This window comes from Orcinus orca, chromosome 8 (assembly GCF_937001465.1).
Source record: "Orcinus orca chromosome 8, mOrcOrc1.1, whole genome shotgun sequence".
Taxonomy (NCBI): Eukaryota; Metazoa; Chordata; class Mammalia; order Artiodactyla; family Delphinidae; genus Orcinus; species Orcinus orca.
In genome coordinates this window covers 54383025-54403925 of record NC_064566.1, presented here as the reverse complement: position 1 = coordinate 54403925, position 20901 = coordinate 54383025, and the positions used below count along the sequence as shown (strand labels likewise).

Below are 20901 nucleotides of genomic sequence, written 5' to 3'. Positions count from 1 at the left end.
CAGAATCAGGGCCTTCAGGGCCTTGGCGGGTGGAAAGGGGTTGAAAGGGCATAGAATTTAAGGGCCACGTGTAAGGAAAAAGCTACAAAATAGACATTTTTTTTCTTCAAAATAATAACTAATCCCTGTTCAAGTTAATTGCTTTTTAAATTGACAACAGAGAACACAGAACCATATTTACATTTCTGTACCCATGCTCAGTTTACCTTGTCCTCCCAACAACCATGGCTGATGGGGCTTCATCTCCCATTTCACAGATGGGAAATTTGAGGCACAGAGGAAGGAAGCGACTTATCCAAGGAGAGAAATAAAGAAAGAGATAGTGGCTGAGAGAGGCCTAAGGAGACAAAGAGTCAGGGACAGAGGACTCTGTCTGCCACCCCCAGCATGTCTGCCCCCCGTCCCAGCTCTGGTCAGAGATGGCAGGGGGCCCAGACCAGGAGCAATTGGCTGTGGGGACAGTGGCTCCAGGGTGGCCTGAGCCCATGACTCCCCCGAAGTCCAGCAAACCCTTCTCCCAGGGCTCAGGACAGCGGGCAGCCCATCCTTACCTGGGTCCCTGCTGCCCACCGGCCTGGCTGGAGCTGCCACCAGCACAGAGGGCTCGGAAAGCTGGGGTGGCAGGTGTGGGAAAGTCTGCAGACACAAGCCCCCTCTTCCTCTGTCTTGCTCCGTGACTTGCTCTGGGGGTCTCTCTGGGTCTTGTGGTCTTTCGCTGTGTGACTCTCTCAGTCTCTCCCTTTCCTTCCTGCCCAGGGCAGCTCTCCGGCCGGCACTGCTGCCCTCTCCTCCCCACTCCAAGGCCTTCCCCCGGGAGGCGGAGTTGGAGGGCCCTCCGAGGTCTGGGTGTCGTGACATCAGCATGGGAGGCGGGCTGTGCTGCCCAGGGCCCTGGCGGAGCCCTGGCCGCCCAGCGGGGAGGCCGGGGCACTGGGGTCTTTCTCAGCTGTGCTGCCGACCGGCGTGGGAGCAGGCCCGGAGCCACTCATCCCAGCCTCAGCTGCCTCCTGTCATTTGCAGTAATGCCCACCACCTGCTCTCAGCACCTGGGCAGGAAACCTTGTTCTGATCCCGACTTGGTCACTGATTTGCTGAGTCTTGGCCCCTGCCTGCTGTCTGCCAAGACTGTTTCCTTCTCCGCAAAATGGCTGTTTGAGACTCAGAGCAAAGGACCAGGCGAGGCAGGGCAGGAGGAAGCAAGCCCTGCCTCCTGGCCCTTTCTGCCGCCCTGCCCCCACCCCCCACAGACACTGCCCTTGCCCCAGGCCACTTCCCAAGGGCTCACCTCAGATGCGTCCCCCTGAAGTTCATCACTTCGCCACTGCCCCACAGCTTGTTCTGGGGGCTGGGGCGCGAGATGCCTGCTGTCTCTAATCATGCAGGGAACCTTCTCAAAGCAGCTGACTGGGAGCAACGCTGCATGTACCAGGGGCTCGTGCAAACTGAGGTGGAAAATGCGATTTTACAGTAGGGGAGGAGGGTAGAGAGTGAACAACATGTTCGTTATTAGCATCAGCGAAGACGGTGACACCGAGGACTCCCTGTTGAGACCTGGCCCTTGCACGCCGTGGCCCTTCGCCTGCAGCGACCCTGGCAGCAGCTCTAGCCACGCAGGCCTCTCCGGGACAGGTTTGGCCAGGGCGGAGGGAGGTACTCTTTTGGAGTCTCTGTAACTGGGTTGTGCCTGCAGGGAAGGGGCCACCTGGCTGCCACCCAAAGGATGGGGTGGGGGACCCAGGGAGGGACCAATGGCCCAACTGCGCCACCTCCCGGGCACAGCTGCCCGACGGTGCCTCCTGGAGAGCAAGGCTGAGCATCCGGCCTCCGCCTGGAGCAGCGGGTGGGAAGCGATGGTGCTGGGACCCAGGCTGTGCCGAGGCTGGGGCTCCCTCTGACCCGACGATCCTGACCCCTGAAGACCCCTGAATGCTGGCGTGTGCTTGGCTGGGTGCCCATGACCGGAGCTGCTCCTGAACAGTCCCCACTGCTGGACTCCCACCTGCCGTCCGCACTCGATACCTACCACCCCTCTCATCATCTCTTGCTGAGCCGGCCAGACGGGGGGTGGCGAGTGGTGTCAGCCTCACACAGATGGGAGAGCTGAGGCCCGAAGAGGAAATGGTGCCCCAGGCAGAACGCAGGTCTGAGCTGCGAAGGATGGGTGTGGAGTGGCGCGGGGGGGTGTGGTCCCCTCCAGATGCTGCACAGCTGCAGCTACTCAGCACCCAACAGTGGCCAGGCACTACGCTAGGGCAGGCACATCGCTCAGCACATCCTTCTCTCTCAGTCTGATGAGGAAATCTTGGTCTTAGTTCATTTACTTTTCCCTTACTCCCCACTCCCAACCCAGCCACCAAGTTCTGTCCACTCTACCTCTGAAATCTCTCTGGTTTCTCCTCCCCGCCACCCCCGCCTTTCTGGCTCGAGCTGCCATCATCTCCCCCTCAACAGCCTCCACTCTGATCCCCTACATCCACCTGTACCCCCATAAGCCCATCTCCTTTTTGGCTGCCCTTCATGCGGCTGCCCCCCTCTATTCCACAACTGGCTCAGGGCGAGGCCTTCCTGCCCCCAGCAGGCTCAGGGAACACCCTGAGCTCCCACATTGCCTCGCCACTGGTTCTCTGCATGTCTTCCCCACCAGTTTGTACACTGCCCCGGAGCAGGCACTGTGGCTGCTTCCCTCGCCCCCGTGCCTGGGACGGGACTTGGGAAAAGGCCAGGTGAAGGGACAGCCGAATGCCAGCACGGTCCCACCAGGCAGGCATCGGGGTCCAGCTTCAGCTGTAACTCCTTCACGTGGCTCTCTAAACAGACAGTCACCCAGGCCTGGGAAACATTCCCTTCATTGTCCCATATCTCCAGAGGGACAGACAGACACAGGAAGGCCTTTCTGGAATTGTGGTAACATTTATTCTGAGAACGGAACAGGTCTCCACTCCCCTGACCCTGTGCTCAGCCCTGAGGAGAACGCAACCCAGCTCGGGGTGCTGTGCAGCAGGGGCCCCACCCATCTGCAAATGGGGACTTGAGGCCCCTGTGGGCTGCAGGGTGCACCAGGCAAACAGAGTGGCTGCTCTCCCCACTCACCCTCCAGTCCCAGCCTGAAAGAGCTCCATCCTCACCTGCCCAGTCCCCAGGGCCTCCGGGGGACCAGGATCCCCACACAGCCAGGAGCCAACCAAGAGGGGCAGGGAGCAAGGGCAGGGCTGCCGAACCAGTTCTGTCTGAGAAGGGAGTCGAGGGACAAAATGCCCAGCCCCCAGGCTAAAGCCCACACAGGTCTGCCAGCTGGTCCTGGTTTGCCCCCGTAGCCCAGGTGGACATGGCTGAGCAAAGACCCGTGTGTCGGCCCCAGAGGCCCCAAGCTGGCTTATCCGGCCCTTGACACTCCACCCAACTCAGGAGTCTTCCTTTCAAACAGACACTGAGAAGTGGTGATTACATGACTGTATATAGTGTGTACGGCTACAAAGATATATAGAGAAAGGGTATTGTTTTGCCCTTATACAGCACTTGCCAGGAAGAGTGCTGACAAACGATAATCACTGGCCCCACTTTGCAGAGGGGGAAATCGAGGCACAGGAGGTTTAAGCAACTTGCTCCTGGTCACACGCAAAGTCCTCACCCTAGATTCGGGTTCTTGAGGAGAAGTCCCAGCTTTTCGAGAAGGAATCCTTTTGTCCTCCTTGTCATTCAGTTCCTGGGCCCTCCCCAGGGCCAGGACAGAGGAGCAGAGCCAGCCAGAGCGAGGGGTCAAGAACCCAGCATATCCAGCCAGGTCACTGCACCCAAGAGCCAGATCTGGAGCTGAAAAGTCAGGTTCCCCAAAGGAATTCCCAGCAAGGCCACAGGAATTCCTGATCTTGAACCAACTGGACTTTTTCACTGACATCACCTGGTCTGGAGCCTGAGAAGGGCACAGGGAGATCCAAAGATGGTCACAGCGCCAACACTCTCCAAGAACGCAGTAGGTGCTGGCTTGTAAAACATCCAGGTACAAACCCCCATCTTCTTCATCCACCTCCAGACCTCCTCTGAGAAGGTATGACCTTGCCACGTCCCTCCCCAAGCAGATCGAAATAAAATCAGAGGATCACAGGAACTGGAGCTTAAGAAGAAAAAAGGGTTCTGGCTTTCAGTTTTCCTTTAAAAACCCCTGGTTAAAATTGAGAGTTAAAACGGAAAGAATATAAAACGTTGAGGACTAAAAGGAGAGTTTTGGTCCAGGCAGCAAGAGGGTGATGTCTCCTCGGCTACGCTTTGAGGGGAATGTTGGTAGAAGGGCCTCTGGTCAGACAATGGATTTACCATCTCCTGTCAAGCCCAATGTGCAAACTGATGTCAGCGGGCCTGAGACCACCACTCCAGAGTCCCTGCTCCCGGGAAAAGCCCAGGTCTTGCAGCAGAGGGGGGTGCCTCCTCTCAGGTCTCTCCCCGCCTGGCCCACTACATCAGACACACTCCTTCCCGCGTCAGGGCAGTGGAGGCAGGACGCCCTTCCTCTCCACCCCCTCTCCAGGGACCCTAAACCAGAGGCTGGGAATGCAATCAGAACCTAGAAGGAGAAGGTGGCTGCAGCTCCTCTGGGCGTCTGTATCTGAGAGGACCTGAGAGCAGAGGCGAGGCCCAGGACGGACGCCGGGTCTCCCAGAGCTGCGAGGAGAGGCCCGGCTCCACATGGGGTCTCATGGGCATCGTTTATTCATTTGGCGAATCTCCTTTGAATTAATACCTGATGGGCGGGTGAGTGGATGGGATTCGAGAATGGACAGATGTCACCTGGACATTTCCCAAATTCTAGCCTGGGCAGGAACCCAAGAGCCCAGAGTCCTTTCAAGGTGGCTAGAAAACCAGATGTAGGTGACAAAGAAAGCAAGTCTTGGACACTGGGGCAGGTCTGGGACACAAGGGGCAGGAGTGGGCCTTGGGGATGTGGTAGTTTGTGTGTAAACAAGTGACATCTTTGGCACTCTGCTGGCAGACAGCAGGGCCTTGGGACAAGGTTTTCAACGGATAGAGGCCCTTAGCCATGGTGGCAGTTGGGGTAGGGAGGGCTATTTTAAATCTCAGGCAAGACGACTCCTCTATGAGAAGGGAATGCTTTGGGGTCCTCGGGACGCTGAGGCAAGTGTCCTTGAGAGGGACAGAGACCTCCCAAGGTCACACAGCAAGTCAGTGGAAAAGCTGGGAAAAGGACGCCAGTGTCCCGGCTCCCAGGTTAGTCCCTGGCCTGGCTGGGGACATGCGGATGGTGGTGAGAACTGTGGGTGCAGGTAGATGGGCAGGTATCAGATGGCCGTGAGGGAGGCACTGCTGAGGATGCGCACAGCAACGGTGCCCGGCAGGTCGCTGGGCTGCTGGCTGTTGCGGTCTCGGAGGTGGAGGGTGTGCAGGGCCTGGAGGTCGTCCGAGCTGGCCTTCAGGTGCACCTGGCCCAGAAACTCATCCTTCAGGACTCGGTAGTTCCAGATCTGGAAGGAGACAGAGGATGGTTGGGGGCCATCTCCAAGACAAGGACTATGGGTCTGAGGGCTGCTGACAGCGGCGGCAGAGCCTTGACTCCCCTTCCTGTGATGCAAGCTGGGCTGAGGAAAAGGAGCCCTGCATCTGCCTCACCATGGACCTTGGGCAAGGCCATGCCCCTGCCAGAGCCTCAGGCTTCCTCCCGTATGTCAAAGCTCCCCTCCATGTATACAATTAAATCTGTCATTATTAGCTCTGCTGTTGACCTTGGGTGACCTTGGACAAGTGATACACCCCCTGCTCTGGTTTCCGCATCTTCAACATGAGGTTTGGATCAACGGCTCCTAAGGGTCCTTCCAGCCCAAACATCTATGGGTCTGTGATTTGATCCGGAAGGACTCAGTGTTAAAAAACTTGGAAACCCTATAGTAGCTCCCCCAGGATACCCGAGCGTTTGTTTACAGATGGTTTCTCACCGGGAGAGATGCTGGCCTGGACCCCAGGGACAGAGGGCTTCCTGCCAATGAGCTCAGAACTGTGGCCCCCTTGGCCTGAGAGGGGAAGGAAGCCCGTGCCCAGGACCCTGGCTTTCTGATCCCCTGCTCTCAGGCAATAGTCACTCCCACCATCTGCCACCAGGGGAATTTAAGGAACAACTCCCAAGGCTTTGGGGCAAGACTGGCAGAGATGCCCACTGTCCCTGGCCAGGAGTCTGACCCTGCTGTGTCCCTCAATCCCTACAGCTAACCCAACTCATCCCACCCCACAGAGGGGACTCTGGGGCACCGGGAGGGGCAGGCAAGAGAATTCCCTAGGCCACACCATGTCAGGGACAGAGTGGGAACCAGAACCCAGTGTTCCTGGGTCCCTGTCAAAGGCCCTGCCACGCTGGGCCCAGCCACTCTGAGTGCGGAAGCATGAGGCAGGGGGCCCAGGAGGGACCCCAGACAGGTGGGTCACCTGTACAGTGATGGGCTGGCTTGGCTTCTTGCGGTAGAAGATGCCTTTCACATCATACTCAGGCGTCGAGGTGCCTTTCTGCACGGCCGAGCGGACTTTGTCCCCCTCACTCTTGATGATCACGTACGAGTTAGCCCCTAGAAAGAGGGAGTGGGCAACGGGGTGAGGCTGGGGCTGGGACAGGCCCCGGATGAGACAGAAGCCTGGGCTCGTGTATTCAGGAGAAGGGAGACCAGAGCCTGGCCAGCTCCCTAACTTCCAGAGACAGGAGGGGGCACACTGGTAATCTCTGGTCTCCAGACCTTTACCCAAGCTGTCCCCCCTGCCCGGAGCACCTTTCTCCCCTACCTTCCTTCACCAGGCTTCACGCCTTAATACCTCCTTAGCCTGGAGAAAGGCCCCCCCTCCAAAAGCCTTCCCTGAGCCTCCCTCCTAGCTGCCTGTCCCTGCGGCTGACTGCCCTGGCACACTGGAAGCCGCCCAAGGGCAGGAGGCAGAGCGTGTTCTTCTCTATACGCCCAGCTTCATCCCAGGGCTGGGCCCAAAGTGGATGTCAGGATGGGTTTGCTCATTCAATGAGTGAGAGCAGGAGAGCTCTGGAGGCTGTGTCTGTGGCTTGGGAGGGGAGGAGGGCTGGGGGTTTTCTCCAGGCAAGCTCACCTGTTGGGGAGTCCTTGAGACCGGCGGCCCCCAGGACATGCACCTGGGTCACCTGCTGGGGGTAGCCGCACAGGGAGCTCCAGCAGGAGTGGGGAGGTTCATCCAGGCGTAGCTCCCTGATGCAGGGCAGAGGAGAAGGGGCGGGAGGTGATGGAGAGGGTCCGGGAAGACGGAAGGTCAGGGGATTCGAGAAGAGTGGGGCGGGGGTCAAGAGCAGCGTTTAGTCCAGACAATGCTTGTCTCGGGCAAACAAAGCCCCATAAGCTTCCTGCTGCCCCATCCCTACCCAAGGGTGCCCCCTCCTCTCCCAAGGGAAAAGCAATGTACCGAGCGTTACTGTGTGCCAAGCACTCTCCTGGGATGTTACAGGTATTGTCTCTAATCCTCACACAGCCCTGGGAGATAAGTGACTGCCACTCTGCCCATTTTACGGATTAGGAAGCATCAGGATCGCTGGGGGGAAGGGGCTTGCCCAACACAGCACAGACTGGCGGGACCGAGGTCCGCTAATTCCACAAGCTGCCCCCCCAGTCTGGGACGTGGGCAGGGAGCACCGACTCTGGGCCGCCTAGCAAGGTGGGAGGGCAGTGTGGGACGCACAGGTCTGCACTGCAGCAGGGATGGGGGTGGTTTCAGGGTCCACCTAGCCGGACTCTGCCACTGGTGGCACGGACTCAGAAACCACCCCCAGCCAACGTCGATCCCCAGTTCTGATCTATAAAATGAAGGGGTCAGGCCTCCCACCCGAGGGTTCAGGAAGAGAAAATGAGCTGAGTGAAAGCTTGTTTGTAAACTGTGAAGCGCTCTGCACACGTGAGCAGCTGCTCCTTCGTGTGGCCAAGAGAGGCTGGGACAGGGGAGGAGAGGAAGGGGAAGAAAGGGGATGGATGCTAATGTCAGGCCAGGGAGGCTGGAGGCCCAGGCTCCATGGCTTAGGACGACACTGAAGATCTCTGGGCTGCAGATTGCGGGCCAGCCTGGTGTGGACCTAGGCCCTGCCAACCCAGGCCCCCAGCCAGTCCCCACGCACCGGCAGTTGGAGGGCACATCAGTGAAGACTCGGAGCAGGAACTCGCCAGTGTGTCCTGGCTCGAAGGTGGTGGGGATGATGACGTAGCGGCCCTCGGGCTGCTCCGTGCGCAGGAAGACACTGCGGGAGTTGATGTAGATAGAGCTGGCGGTCCTGTGCTGCAGGCTGTGCATACGGTACTGGCGGTTCTCCTCCACCTGACGGGGGTGGAGACATCGGGTCACACAGAGCCCCTCACCCCACCCCGCACCCCACATCTCCCCCTCGTTGCCGGAAGAGGCGTATCTACAGAGTCAGAAGTACATGAGAATCTGTCTGCCTAGGGCTGGCGGGGAGGGAGGTGGATGCAACTGGGTGGTGGCGGCTAAAGGGTGCGGGGTTTCTTTTTGGGGTGATGGAAGTGGCCTCAAATTGACTGTGGTGATGGCCGCACAACTCTACAAATACACTTTAAGTGAGCGAGTCATATGGTAGGTGAATTATATCTCATAAAGCTACTGAGAGAGGTGGCAATGGGAATCCCCCTGGTGACAATGTCTGCGGGGTTTCTGACATCACAACAGAATCAAGTATCACTATCTGCGCAGGACACAGCATGTGTCCATGAAATGACATCCAGCTGCCGGGACATGCTGGACAATTCCTGGAATAAGTGCCATGATAAGCTATAGTCACATCAGCGAAGGTCATGTCACGTCAAAGTCACAACGTCAGCACGCAGTGAATGTTCCAACATGCTGACGTGGACAAACGGTTATGATACGACCCAGCACATCAAATGCCAGGGCCTCGACTCAAGCCGTGGGCCCAGCACATGCACTTGGTTTCATTAGGTTCTTGGTGTCTGGCAGGCCCACGGCGCCCCGCTACGCTGCGTGTCGTCACACACGGGGCGTCACAACGTGTGGAAGGCCTTGGGGCCCAGGCCAGGGGAGTGGCCAGTGGGAGGCCCTCCTGGCTCTGCCCAGGATGCTTCTTCCCAGTGCCCAGCAAGGCTTCCAACTCAGGGGGGCCAGAGCCCTGAGGGAGGAAGCCGTGGGGGGCCCCCCAGAGCCTAGGCCCGACCACCAGCAATCGTCCCCTTCCCCGTCCAAACAGCCTGTGGGTCTGGGCAAGAAGAAATCAGGCTGAGAGCTCCAGTGGGACCAATCCGAGGCAGGCTGGGCCTCTGTGGGGATCGAAACAGGACCTGTGTCACAGCACAACCATGGCATCAGCCAATGTGGCCAGGGGGACAGGGGTGATGTCGGAGACCAAAGTGTTCTAGAGTGTTCTCCCCCAGGCCCAGGCAGCCCAAACTCTCCTTACCCAGAGCAGGGGTCCCAGCTGGCCTCACCTTGTAGATGTCAAAGCCAATGGCCAGATTTTCACCCTTGCCATCCCGGCGGGTGGACTGTTTGGGCCGTTGCTGGATGCAGATCAGCACTTCATCTTCTGGCTTTTTGACATCAAAGATGTACTGCGGGTGCAGCAGAGGAAGAGGGGCGCACGGTGAGACCACACCGAAAACGGCTCCCGAAGCTCGGCCCAGAGCTCAGCTGTGTGAACTTGGGCAAATCACGTCACCTCTCCGAGCCTCAGTCCCTCATCTGTGAGATGGGCTGGCAGTGTCCACCCCGCACGTGGGGTGGGAGGACTCGGGGAAACGATGGATGCTCAGCTCCGAGCCTGCATGCAGCTGGTGCTCAATGAGGGCACACCGGGCGTGAGGACCAGGCGGGTGCCAGGGTCATGACCGAGGAGGCCGCAGGGGAGGAGTCCCGTGGGGAGCCAGCCTGGCCAAGTCTCCCCAGAAGGAGCAGCACCATGTGTGAAAACAAGGGGTTTGAGGCCCCAGCTCAGCCTCTAAATACAATGTCCCCGTAACTCTTATCAGGGCACTCATTAGTCCTCAGAGCCTGCAGGTCACATTGTGAGGTTGCGGGTGACAGGACCTCCCAGACACGCCCATCCAACCCCGCTGTACAAACGGTGCACCGAACCCCACGGAGGTACAGGGATGTACCCGAGGTCGTGCCGGAGTCCGTGGCAGGACGGCGCCGAGGGCCCCACAGTTGCTCAAGGGGTGGGGGCGGGGGGGATCCCCAAGGAGGCCCACCTGCGGGTTCTGGAAGAAGGTGTCCTTGTGGTTGATGCAGCCCCCGCTGCGGTTGTGCAGCGGGTCCTCGTGCCGCGTCCAGGCGCCGCACAGCCGGGCCTCCTCCCACGTCTTGTGGATGCTCAGGTAAGACGTGTTGATCAGACGGCACTTGATGATGTCCGTGAAGTATCGGCACACGTCCTCAAAGGTCATCCTGGGCGTGGCAAGGGGCTGAGCCGCTGGTCTCCCCACCCCACCCCGCCCACCAGCCTGCCCACTCGCCCCACATGCTCTGCACCACGGCCTACACAGCAAGTGTGGACATGGCATCACACGGACCCTTCACATCTCTTTTGGCCTCAGTCTCCTGCTTTGTAAAACGGGAATAAATCTAATGACAGCTGCCTACCTCAGAGTTAGTGCAGGAATTGAGCAATGCAATAACAATAAAAGCATGTAATACAACTTCCAGCAGACAGGAGTTGCCAAAGGCTGGCCGTTACAATTATTAATAGTATGAATAACTAATGTGTACAGCCCTCTACAGTTTCCATCCATTGTCATCCACAGCTAGTGGTGGAAACCCCTTGGTAGGCGAGCTGCAGTGGCCAGGATACTGCCACACCTGCAGGAGCCTGGGCGGGGGGAAGGGAAGTGCCCACCCACCTTCAAGTGTGCACATATATGAGAATATGCACATATATGCATCAAGGGTGAACATATCTGAGAAAGGCCTTAGGAGGAAGCCCTTTCCTGATGAGGGTTTTCTACTGCTATGTTTTAATTCGACTGGCCCCTGAGCCAGACTGGGCAAAGTGGATCTCATCCGCAGGAGCCCAGACCAAAAGGCCTGGGGGGCCTCCTGCAGCGGGTCCCCTGACACCTGCAGGAGGGGACCTCCAGGATCACTGCCATCTGCCTCTGGATCTGCCTGGGGCCCTCACAACATCTCCCACACACAGGGTACCCTGTATCCCTCCAGGAAGTGGTTCAGTCTCCAAATCAAGTGTCCTGCTGAAGAAAGACACTGAGCCTGGCAAGCAGGGCTAAATGCAGAATGAATGAATGCCGAATGAATGAATGCAGGAGTGAATGAATGCAGGAGTCACTATCACGCTCTTTAAGCAAGGCCGTTGCCATCCTCCAAGCTCACCTCCTCACCTCCCTGAACTCACTCTTCCCATCCCAAACCCAAGTGTGCTCTCTTGCCTCTGGGCTGGGTCTCTGTCCTCGCCCAAGGGCTCCTCTGCACCCTGAGTCTTAGCTCCTCCAAAGGGCCTCTCCTCTTCCTACCTGCTCTCGGCATCAGGCTGCCAGCATGCCCTCTGCCCTCTGGTCAATTCCCCACCTGCTGGTACCCTGGCCTACTTGCCGAGGGCTCAGCCCGGGTACCAGAGCAGCCCAGGGTCCCCTGACATGGGCAGTGGAGGCTATGGGGACGAAAGGGTCCATTCTGCCCAATTCACTTTACAGAGGAGGAAACAGGCCCAAAAAGATGCAGTGGCTTATCCGAGGCCACACGGCAAGTTGATGGTGGGGCATTTTTAGAGCCCTGGCTCCCGCCTCCCTGTCCAGCGCCTCCTGCCCGGCACACAGGAGGCTCCCCTCTCAGCCCTGGACATCCGCCCAGGGCAAGAGCACACTCACCAGAACTCGCCGTCATCCTGCACAGTCACACCCAACTTCTCCCGCTCACTCTTGCTTACTTTCTGCCACTCCTCTGAGCTGGGATGTGAGCACAGGGGAGGGAAGAGAGAGGAGTATCAGAGGGACGCCCTCAGGGCCACTCTGGCAAGGGTCAGGAGGCATGAGGGACAGCTCAGCACTAGGCCTCCATCAGTGTGGGTGTAGTTGGGGGCACGCAGGGCCATGCCCAGGCCCCGCTCCAGGAAGTGCTGTCTGCCCACTCTCTCAGGCAACCGTGGGCTGCCACCATGCCGGGGATCCGGAGGTCCGGGAGCAAAGCTGCAGGCTTGGGGCAAGTGGGGGGACTGACCCTCAGTGAAGGGAGCTCCTTCACTGGGGGCCTAGGCTCTGCTCCTCTCCTGGCCTCACCAGGGCCATTAACCAAGCACAGGGCAGTCACCCCCATTCCCACCCTTGGTGGCCTCCCTCCCTGCTTTCCTCCCCACTCAAGCACCAAGACTGGTCTCTACATCCCCTATAGGAATCAGCTCATCCCACCTCCAGACCTCTGCCCATGCTGAATCTATCCCCCCACACACATGCCTGCTCCCAAGTAAGTCTTCTCCTAATGTCATCCTCCCCCCAAATCCTTTAAGGCCCAGCCCTGGTGCCACCTCCTCCAGGAAGTCCACCCTGTCCTTGCCCAAGCCCCGGGCCTCACGTGTCACTCCAGGGCCCGTTCCACTCCCGCTCGCCCCAGGGGTTGCGCAGGCGGATCATGTCCAGCTTCTCTGACTTGAAGAAGGCCAGCAGGCCACGGCCCAGGCGCACCTTGCGCACATCAGTGATGGCATACGCATGGCCCTTCACGAGGCCACACGCCAGCCGGGCCTCCATGTCTGCCGCTGTCACTGCCTGTGGGACACAGTTGCTCAGAGGCAGGGCAGGGCAGGCTCCACCTGGAGCCAGAGGCCACACCACCGCCTACAGGACGGGGAGGGAATGGCAGCCCCGCACAAAGGAGAGACATCATTCCTCTGAGGTTAGGGACTGACCTCCGCATTCACAGCCCCTTACAAAGCCGGGGAACAGCAGTGGGGGATAAAGGAAGGGACCTGCAGTGGGATCGGCCCAGGGCTGTGTTGGAATCGACTAGCACTGGCTCAGTTTTGCAATCTGGTTGTTAAAACGTTAGCCTGAAATCAACCACGGTGGGAGTATTTACACCACAGAAGTCAGCAAACCAGGGCTTTTAAATTTTCCAGTCTTTTATCAACATACCACTGGGTCAGCCAAACCTGGGTTCAAATTCTGCCTTCACTGAGTCCCAACTTTCCCACCCAAAATGTGAGCAGTCAATGAAATAAGACGATCGTCTTGAAGAGCCCAGGCCTGTGCCAGCAGGCAGTAGGGGCTCCCTCACCCTTCCCATCGCCTCGCAACTGTGATGCCTTAAACCTTGGCCAAAGGACCGATCACTCCGTTATGAAACGGCTGGAAAAGGGGGACGCTAGTTGAACAGTGTGGGCAAGGCCTTTCGTAGTGTAAAGGTTAGGGCAGGGGGCCTGAGGCTTGTGCTGTCCAGCACTGGGGAGGGGCTGCACCCTCTAACTGCTCCCCTCCATGAGGCTGAGGGTCTGGATTTGTGATCCAACCTGGGCAGGGGCTCTCCCTGAAAAGCCAGTCACCTCCCACCCCAATCAGGGTCAGTGAAGGGGAGGGGCTGCCCCTGGGGCTCGGCTCTGTGTTCTCACCTTGATGGAAGCACTGATGAGGCCTCCCCGGCTGTGCACTTTCAACACGCGCTCAAAGAGCTGGTTCCTCTTGGCCTCATCACTGGCAAAGTCACCCTCGGTCAAGTCGATGGGCTCGGAAACCCCACCTGTGAAGTCCACCAGCGCATCCGCTGTGTTGCCTCCATCCAGGGCCTGGTAACAGCCTGCCAGCCTGGAAGCAATGTGGAAAGAACTCCCAGCTCACGTTCCCCAGCCAGTCTAAATCCTTCACCTGATAGGGGAGATTTCTGAAATTCAGAGAGGTCAAGAGAACTGCTAAGGTCACACAGCAGGCCACACAACCGAGCCAACCCAGGTCTCCGGCTCCCAGGCCAACGTCTGTCCCACTGAACCACACCATTTTGTCACTCAAATTCCCCTTGGCCTTCATAGCCCCATCTTCAAAAATTAGCTGTCCAGAAATCCAGCAATTCTTTTCAGAAGTGTCAAAAGTTCATATGTCTTTTGACATAATTCTGGACGAGTAACATTATTTATAACAATGTAAAACTAGCAATCACCTAACCGTCTAACAACAGAGAACTGGTTTTAAAAGCTAATGTTGCATCTCAAGCAGCCATTGAAGAAAACACTGTAAAGGAATTCCTACTGCAGGGAAAATGCTAGTGCCTGCTTGTTACATTTGAAAAGGCAATACAGCCGGATTCCAATTGTGTCTAAAATGTATGCAATAATTCATTTCAAAAAGATTAAGCATCTACTATGTGCAATAGAGCAGGTGCTAGGACACAGCTGTGGCTCCTTATTTAAATGTTAGGAAAAAGGTTGGGGTCTTAAAGGCAGAGTGCCAAATGCGAACATGAGAAGCAGAATGGGATCTATGACAAAATACCATTTCCATAAATTGAAAATATGCACCCACAAAACACCAGCACAGGTTTTGCAAGGTAACCTACAAACAAAAGAGCCATCAAAGATGTTAAAAGAGCTGCCAGTGGTGGGGGAGGGTGCAGGGAGAGCAAAGGGAAGAAATGGAAGACATGGAGAGGGGGTGGGGCCTTGAGGGGACAATGTCCTGCTGTCCGGAACAGAGGAGCTGCCCCATTAACCCAGATGGCCCAAAACAGGGAAGGGGTGAACAGCAACCTGGGAGAATATGCAGGAGTATAGGAGAGGTTTATTATCCTCTGCATGGTTTCCTATATTTTCTGGATTTCCTATAACAGACATGCATTCTTTTTATAATTTTAAAAGTAAATAATTAAAAACAACAACAACAACAAGCATAACTGGTGCAGCCCCTGTGTCAAAACAGTTTGGTGGTTTCTCAAAAATGTAAGCACAGAACTACCATATAACCCACCAATTCACTCCTAGGTATATATTCCAAAGAACTAAAAGGAGACATTCAAACAGATACCTGCACATCAATGTTCATAGCCACATTATTCATAATAGCAAGCAGGTGGAAACAGTTTACCCGAGTGTCCATCAACAGATGAATGGATAAACAAAATGTGGCACACACATACAATGGAATACCATTCAGCCATAAACAGGAACGGAATTTTGATACATGCTACAACATGGAAGGACCTTGAAAACACTATGCTAATTGAAATAAGGCAGACACAGAAGGACAAATAGTCCACTTACATGAGTTACCTGGAATAGGAAAATTCATAGAGACAAAAAGCAGAATGGAAGTTCCCAGGGTTGGGAGAAGGGAGAAAGAGGGAGTTATTGTTTAGTGGGTAACAGAATTTATGTTGGGGATGATGAAAAGTATCATCATCTATACTGGATATAGACAGTGGTGACGGGTACAAAGCATTGTGAGTGTAATTGATGCTACTGAATCGTACACTTACACATGGTCAAAACGATAAATATTATATTTTGGACAATTTTTTTAAATAATAAAAATTTTACTTAAAAGAAAAAAAAAAAAAAGAGCTAGCCCACTGAGTCACTGAGTGGGTCTCCCAGAGTGGGAGGAGAGGAGCCTGCACCGGGGACCACGGTGACCAACTGACCACCAGGGGGCGGGTTTCGCTTTCTTAGGACTAAAAATGGAATCTGCCGACATGTTTTCATGGGTTTTTCAATTTTATTTTTTTATACAGCAGGTTATTAGTTATCTATTTTATACATATTAGTGTACACATGTCAATCCCAATCTCCCAATTCATCCCACCACCACCCCAGCCCCCGGCACTTTCCCCCCTTGGTGTCCATATGTTTGTTCTCTGCATCTGTGTCTCTATTTCTGCCCTGCAAACCAGTTCATCTGTACCATTCCTCTAGGTTCCACATATATGCATTAATATACGATATTTGTTTTTCTCTTTCTGACTTACTTCACTCTGCATGACAGTCTCTAGATCCATCCACGTCTCTACAAATGACCCAATTTCGTTCCTTTTTATGGCTGAGTAATATTCCATTGTACATATGTACCACATCTTCTTTATCCATTCATCTGTCGATGGGCATTTAGGTTGCCTCCATGACCTGGCTATTGTAAATAGTGCTGCAATGAACATTGGGGTGCATGTGTCTTTCTGAATTATGGCTTTCTCTGGGTATATGCCCAGGAGTGGGATTGCTGGGTCATATGGTAGATCTATTTGTAGTTTTTTAAGGAACCTCCATACTGTTCTCCACAGTGGCTGTATCAATTTACATTCCCACCAGCAGTGCAAGAGGGCTCCATGGGTTTGTTTTTGATGATGGAGTTTTTGTTTTTCCTTCACACACACACACACACACACACGCACACACACACACGCACGCACACACGCACACGCACTGTCCAAGGAGAGTGACAAACAGACCTGGGAGGAAGAATCAAGGAGAGGCTCCCACAGAGCTGGTCTCTGACCCCACTGGCCCTCCTGCGCCAGGCCTGCACCTGTCCTGCAGGGGCCTGGGCAGGTCACTCTGCCCCAAAGCCCTCCACAGCTCAGCAAACCTTTGCTCATGCCCATGCTGGGAACCCAGGGCCTGGCACAGAGCAGGAGGAGGGGCAGCAAAGATAGAATGGCTGGACAGTCAGGTAGACAGACTAGTGGGTGGGTGAAGGGGAGGCCCAGCCAGCAGGAAAGGCAGGGGTTTGTCCCAACCTCCTCGACCAGCCCAGGCTCGGAGACACCACATGCCCAACAAGGTCTCCAGGGACGGCTCAGCAACTTGGATCTTTGGAAAAGAACCATCGACCTGAATATGGTTGCTGGCTCTGCCCCCGGCTACCTGCAGGACACCTGCCTGGGCCTCCATCTTCCCAGGTAGAAGCGGGCTTCCCTAGGTGGGCGGGTTGTGGGGACCTGACACCAGGTAGCCAGAGGCCCTGCAGTCCAGGCCTGCACCACACCCGGCTGTGCTCTGGGTGCCGGGCTCTGAGTTCGCTGTGTGTGTTTGCACCTGCCCCTCACCTCTCTGTGCCTGGAGCCCCAGCTAGAGGAACACCCGCACAGAGCCCAAGAGCAGTTCCACCCCAGCCTGGCCGCCCGACCCTGGCACCTACTTGGCGTAGGCCTTCTCCACCAGGGCACACCAGAACTCATTGCGGGAGCTGGAGTGGCAGTAGATGAGCTGGTTGTTGACTGTGGGCAGCCGGTCATCGATGACCACGTCCACCCACTCCCCGAAGCGCCAGAAATGGAAGTGAAAGATGCCCACGTAGGTGTTGGGCTTCTCGGGGTCCCACTCCTGCTCTTTCCAGTCTGGGATGACCTGGATGGGGAGGGGGACAGGATGGGACACACTGAGGGTCACGGCTGGCTTCCTGAGGAAGTGGGGCTGCGTGCCTCCAGGGAATCAAATGGAAAGGAATACTGGGTTCAATTCCCATCTCTGCCATGAACCAGTATGGGACTTGGGCAAATCCTTCTCATCTCCGGGCCTCAGTTTCCCCATCCCTGAAGGGGTTGAGGCCCCCTGAGGCTCCTCCCAGCTCTGTCATTCTAAGATTCTATGAGCTTCCCCTTCCCTTCCTCATGCCTCCATCTGCATCCTCCCCCTCAGAAATATAGCACATGCACCCAAGTTCCCGCCTGGTCAGTGGTGCCACCCTGCCCCTGCCCTGCCCGAGCCAGAAGTCGGCAGCCATGCCGGCCTCCCCACTTTCCCTCTCTCCATGCAATCTGAGCTCCCACATTCTGCTAAAATGCATCTCCTCCTCTCCAGCCCCCCGGCACCACCCTGGCCCGGTCCCCCATCTCCTCGCCCCGGGACACTAACAGCATCAGCAACCACATCTGCTCTTGCCCCACACAGCAGCAGAGTGATCTTTCTGATCAGGTCCCCTGGAAAATAAAGCCCAAACCCTTAATATGCTCTGTCCCCAGGCTCGTGTCTCTACCCTCACCCACCCCAGCCTCCACCTACTGCGCCCTGCTCCAGGCTCTTTCTCTGGTCAGGAACTCCGCACCTGCTCTTCCTGCAGCTGACTCTCACTTGTCCTTTAGGGCCTACCCTCCTCCTCCAGGAAGCCCTCCTTGACTCCTCAGACTAGGCCAGGACCCCTGTCCATCCATCTCACAGCCCCTGGCACTTCTCCTCTGAGACACTCTCCCCAGTTATAATTACACAAGTGTGTGACATTGTGTTCAGTGCTGATACTGTCACTGGAATGTCAACTCTCTTAGGGCAGAGACACGTCAGTCTTGGTCACTGCTATCCACCCAGCACCTAGTCCAGGGCCTGGCTCAGAGAGGGTCCTCAATAAACATGTGTTAACTGAATGAATAAATTCACAGGCATCCACTGGGACTCTTAATAAAATTGATTATTTAGGGAGCATCTTGGAAATGTCAGATACCAAGCCTGTGACTGCCATGGGTTATCTCGGTTCAATTCACACAACCACCCCATGAAATTACTAATATATCCATCCTTACATTACAGATGAGAACATCAAGGCTCAGAGAGGGCAAGTAACTTGTCCAGGATCACACAGCTAGAAAATATACACATTCTTTGGAGGCAGGCAGACCTGGGTTTGAAGCCAGGATTCAAACGCAGGTCTGTCTGCCTCCAAATAAGGAGTTCTTTATCAGTGTGGACCACTCTGCACCCAGCCCCACACTGGCACTGAGGACCCAGATGATTCAGACATGGTCCCTGCCCTCGGGAGGCTCCCAGTCTGGTGGGAGAGGCAGGCACACAGGCAAGTGCTGAGGCTGACACGGGGTACATGCGGGGCCATGGAGAGAAGGGAGTGGTGGGCCTGACCCTGGAGGACAAGCAGTAGCTTCTGAGCAGGTGTCCTGAGAGCTGGCAGTGGGCATCGCCCCAGCAGACTAGGACAAACAGAGGAATTTGGGGCAGCAGGAGGTGGGGAGGCAGGGAAAAAACCCTCACCCTGCTGAGTCAGGGGGACCTGCTGGCCCTTTCGGGCAAGGACCCAGAGGAGCCAAACCCCATCAAGACCAGAAGAACCATCTTCTAGAAGAAAATCACTCCCAGGTATGGGGGTGGGCACACAGGCAATCCACCTGAGGAGCCAGAGATGTATCAGGAGGCTGTAAATCCCAAGGTCTGGAGCAGCCTGAGCACAGAGACTTCAGCCAAAAGCCATTCCCAACCCCCACCCTCATTAAGGATGCTTCTGTTTACACGCCTCTAACCATCAACAGGGATGCTGGCAAAGAAATGCTCCCTAGTGCGACATTCGGGACCAAGACAATGAAAATGATAAGCCCAGTGAGAGGCGCTACAGCCACTAATGGAGCCCAGCTAAGTGCCGAAGCGCCTGAACCCTCAGGGCTGTCTTCTGAGAGGTAGGGCAGGAAGTCGCTGCAGAAGGCCACCCACAGGCACCAGTGAGGGAGGCAGGACTCACACTCAGGGCTTCAGAGCCTGACACAGAGTCTAGAACCCAGCAAGGGCTGATTACTAGCTGGTCCCTTTTCAGTGAACTGGGTGTCCTTTCTCAGTGAAAACTCCCAGGCCGGCCTCTGCCCTGACCCCTGGCAGGTTCCCTGACACTTGATTTCAGGACAGAAAAGTGTATCAAAAATGGGTTACAGGGACCTCCCTGGTGGCGCAGTGGTTAAGAATCCGCCTGCCAGTGCAGGGGACACGGGTTCGAGCCCTGGTCCAGGCAGATCCCCCATGCCATGGAGCAACTAAGCCCGTGTGTCACAACTACAGAGCCTACACTCTAGAGTCCGAGAGCCACAACTATTGAGGCCATGTGCCACAACTACTGAAGCCGCACGCCTAGAGCCCGTGCTCTGCAACAAGAGAAGCCGGCCAGTGAGAAGCCCGCGCACCGCAATGAAGAGTAGCCCCTGCTCGCAGCAACTAGAGAAAGCCCGTGCGCAGCAGTGAAGACTCAACGCAGCCAAAAATAAATAAATAAATTTATTTTGCAAAAAAGGGGGTACATGCCGGGGCACAGAGCAATGGAGAGTCGGAAGCTGGGAACACTGGCCTGGCCACTGCACCCTCCTCCACTCCTCCCTGCTCTGAAAGCTCTGGATTGCACGGGATGCAGAAGAAGGATGGGGGAGGAGGGAGGGAAGAAGAGGAGCCCTCGCAGGAGCTGGGAGGTACCACTGGGGCCACGGGAGGATCATTAAACCCAGGGCTTGGCTCTGAACCCTCTGTTACTCAAAAGGCAGCTAATGAGGCTCCAGGGCCTGTGATAAGAGTCAGCGATCTCCATGGGCCTCAATTTCCCTCCCACACCACAGCCCTTCAAGGAAGCCCTTCAAGGAAGCCCCAGGCCAGCCTTCTCACCCCTCAGCCCCTCTCTGCTGCCAGCCAGGGTACCAAGCGAGAGGAAGCAGTCTGTCCAGGGAGGTGTGCTCCCACGGGCACACAAACCAGACACCCTCCACACCACATCCGGTCATGCCAGAAATCAAGGAAGCAACCAGAGGATTCAGGACCAATCTGAAGAGGCTCCCACTAGCCAAAGGCGGGCCAATCTGAGCAGCAGTAAAGGATAATGACAGTGATGAATGAAAACACATCCGATATGTTCAAATCCATGAGACCATGATGATATTAACACAAACAAATAATTAGTCACTATTGGAGGGTGGCAGGGAAACAACTCATTTTTTTGAAACTGGAAATCGAAAGAAAAAAAAAAAATCAAAGACTTAACCTGACTTTTCTAAACAAACTGTGCCACAGAGTAACCAAGAGCAGATGAAGGGAGGTTTTTATCTGGTGATGAATTCCATCTAAGAAGTGAGAAGAAATTAGAATATTAGACTCCTATTCTTTTTTTTTTAAAATATATTTATTTATTTATTTTTGGCTGCGTTGGGTCTTCGTTGCTGTGTGTGCGGGCTTTCTCTAGTTGCGGCGAGCGGGGGGCTACTCTT

The 20901-nt window shown here is 55.8% G+C and overlaps 1 protein-coding gene across 4 annotated transcripts in view; it reads right to left on the bottom strand.

The window, feature by feature from the left end:
- Positions 1-2890: 2890 nt before the first annotated feature.
- The window catches only part of CAPN5 (calpain 5), a 52806-nt gene continuing 34795 nt past the window's right edge, over positions 2891-20901 (bottom strand). For 2 of the 4 annotated variants that reach the window (XR_007478834.1, XR_007478833.1), the window contains 8 exons: positions 17085-17293; positions 13577-13769; positions 12544-12737; positions 11844-11921; positions 10215-10410; positions 9453-9575; positions 7087-8313; positions 6530-6563 (listed from right to left, as the gene is read on the bottom strand). Coding sequence is in view for 1 of the 4 variants with exons in the window: in XM_004279822.3 (XP_004279870.1) it covers positions 5292-5474; positions 6427-6563; positions 7087-7202; positions 8117-8313; positions 9453-9575; positions 10215-10410; positions 11844-11921; positions 12544-12737; positions 13577-13769; positions 17085-17293 (1626 nt within the window). In the remaining 3 variants the exon portion in view is untranslated. Of the gene's footprint in view, positions 5475-6426; positions 6564-7086; positions 8314-9452; positions 9576-10214; positions 10411-11843; positions 11922-12543; positions 12738-13576; positions 13770-17084; positions 17294-20901 lie in introns of those variants that run through there. The other 2 variants (XM_004279822.3, XR_007478835.1) reach the window with 2 other exon arrangements.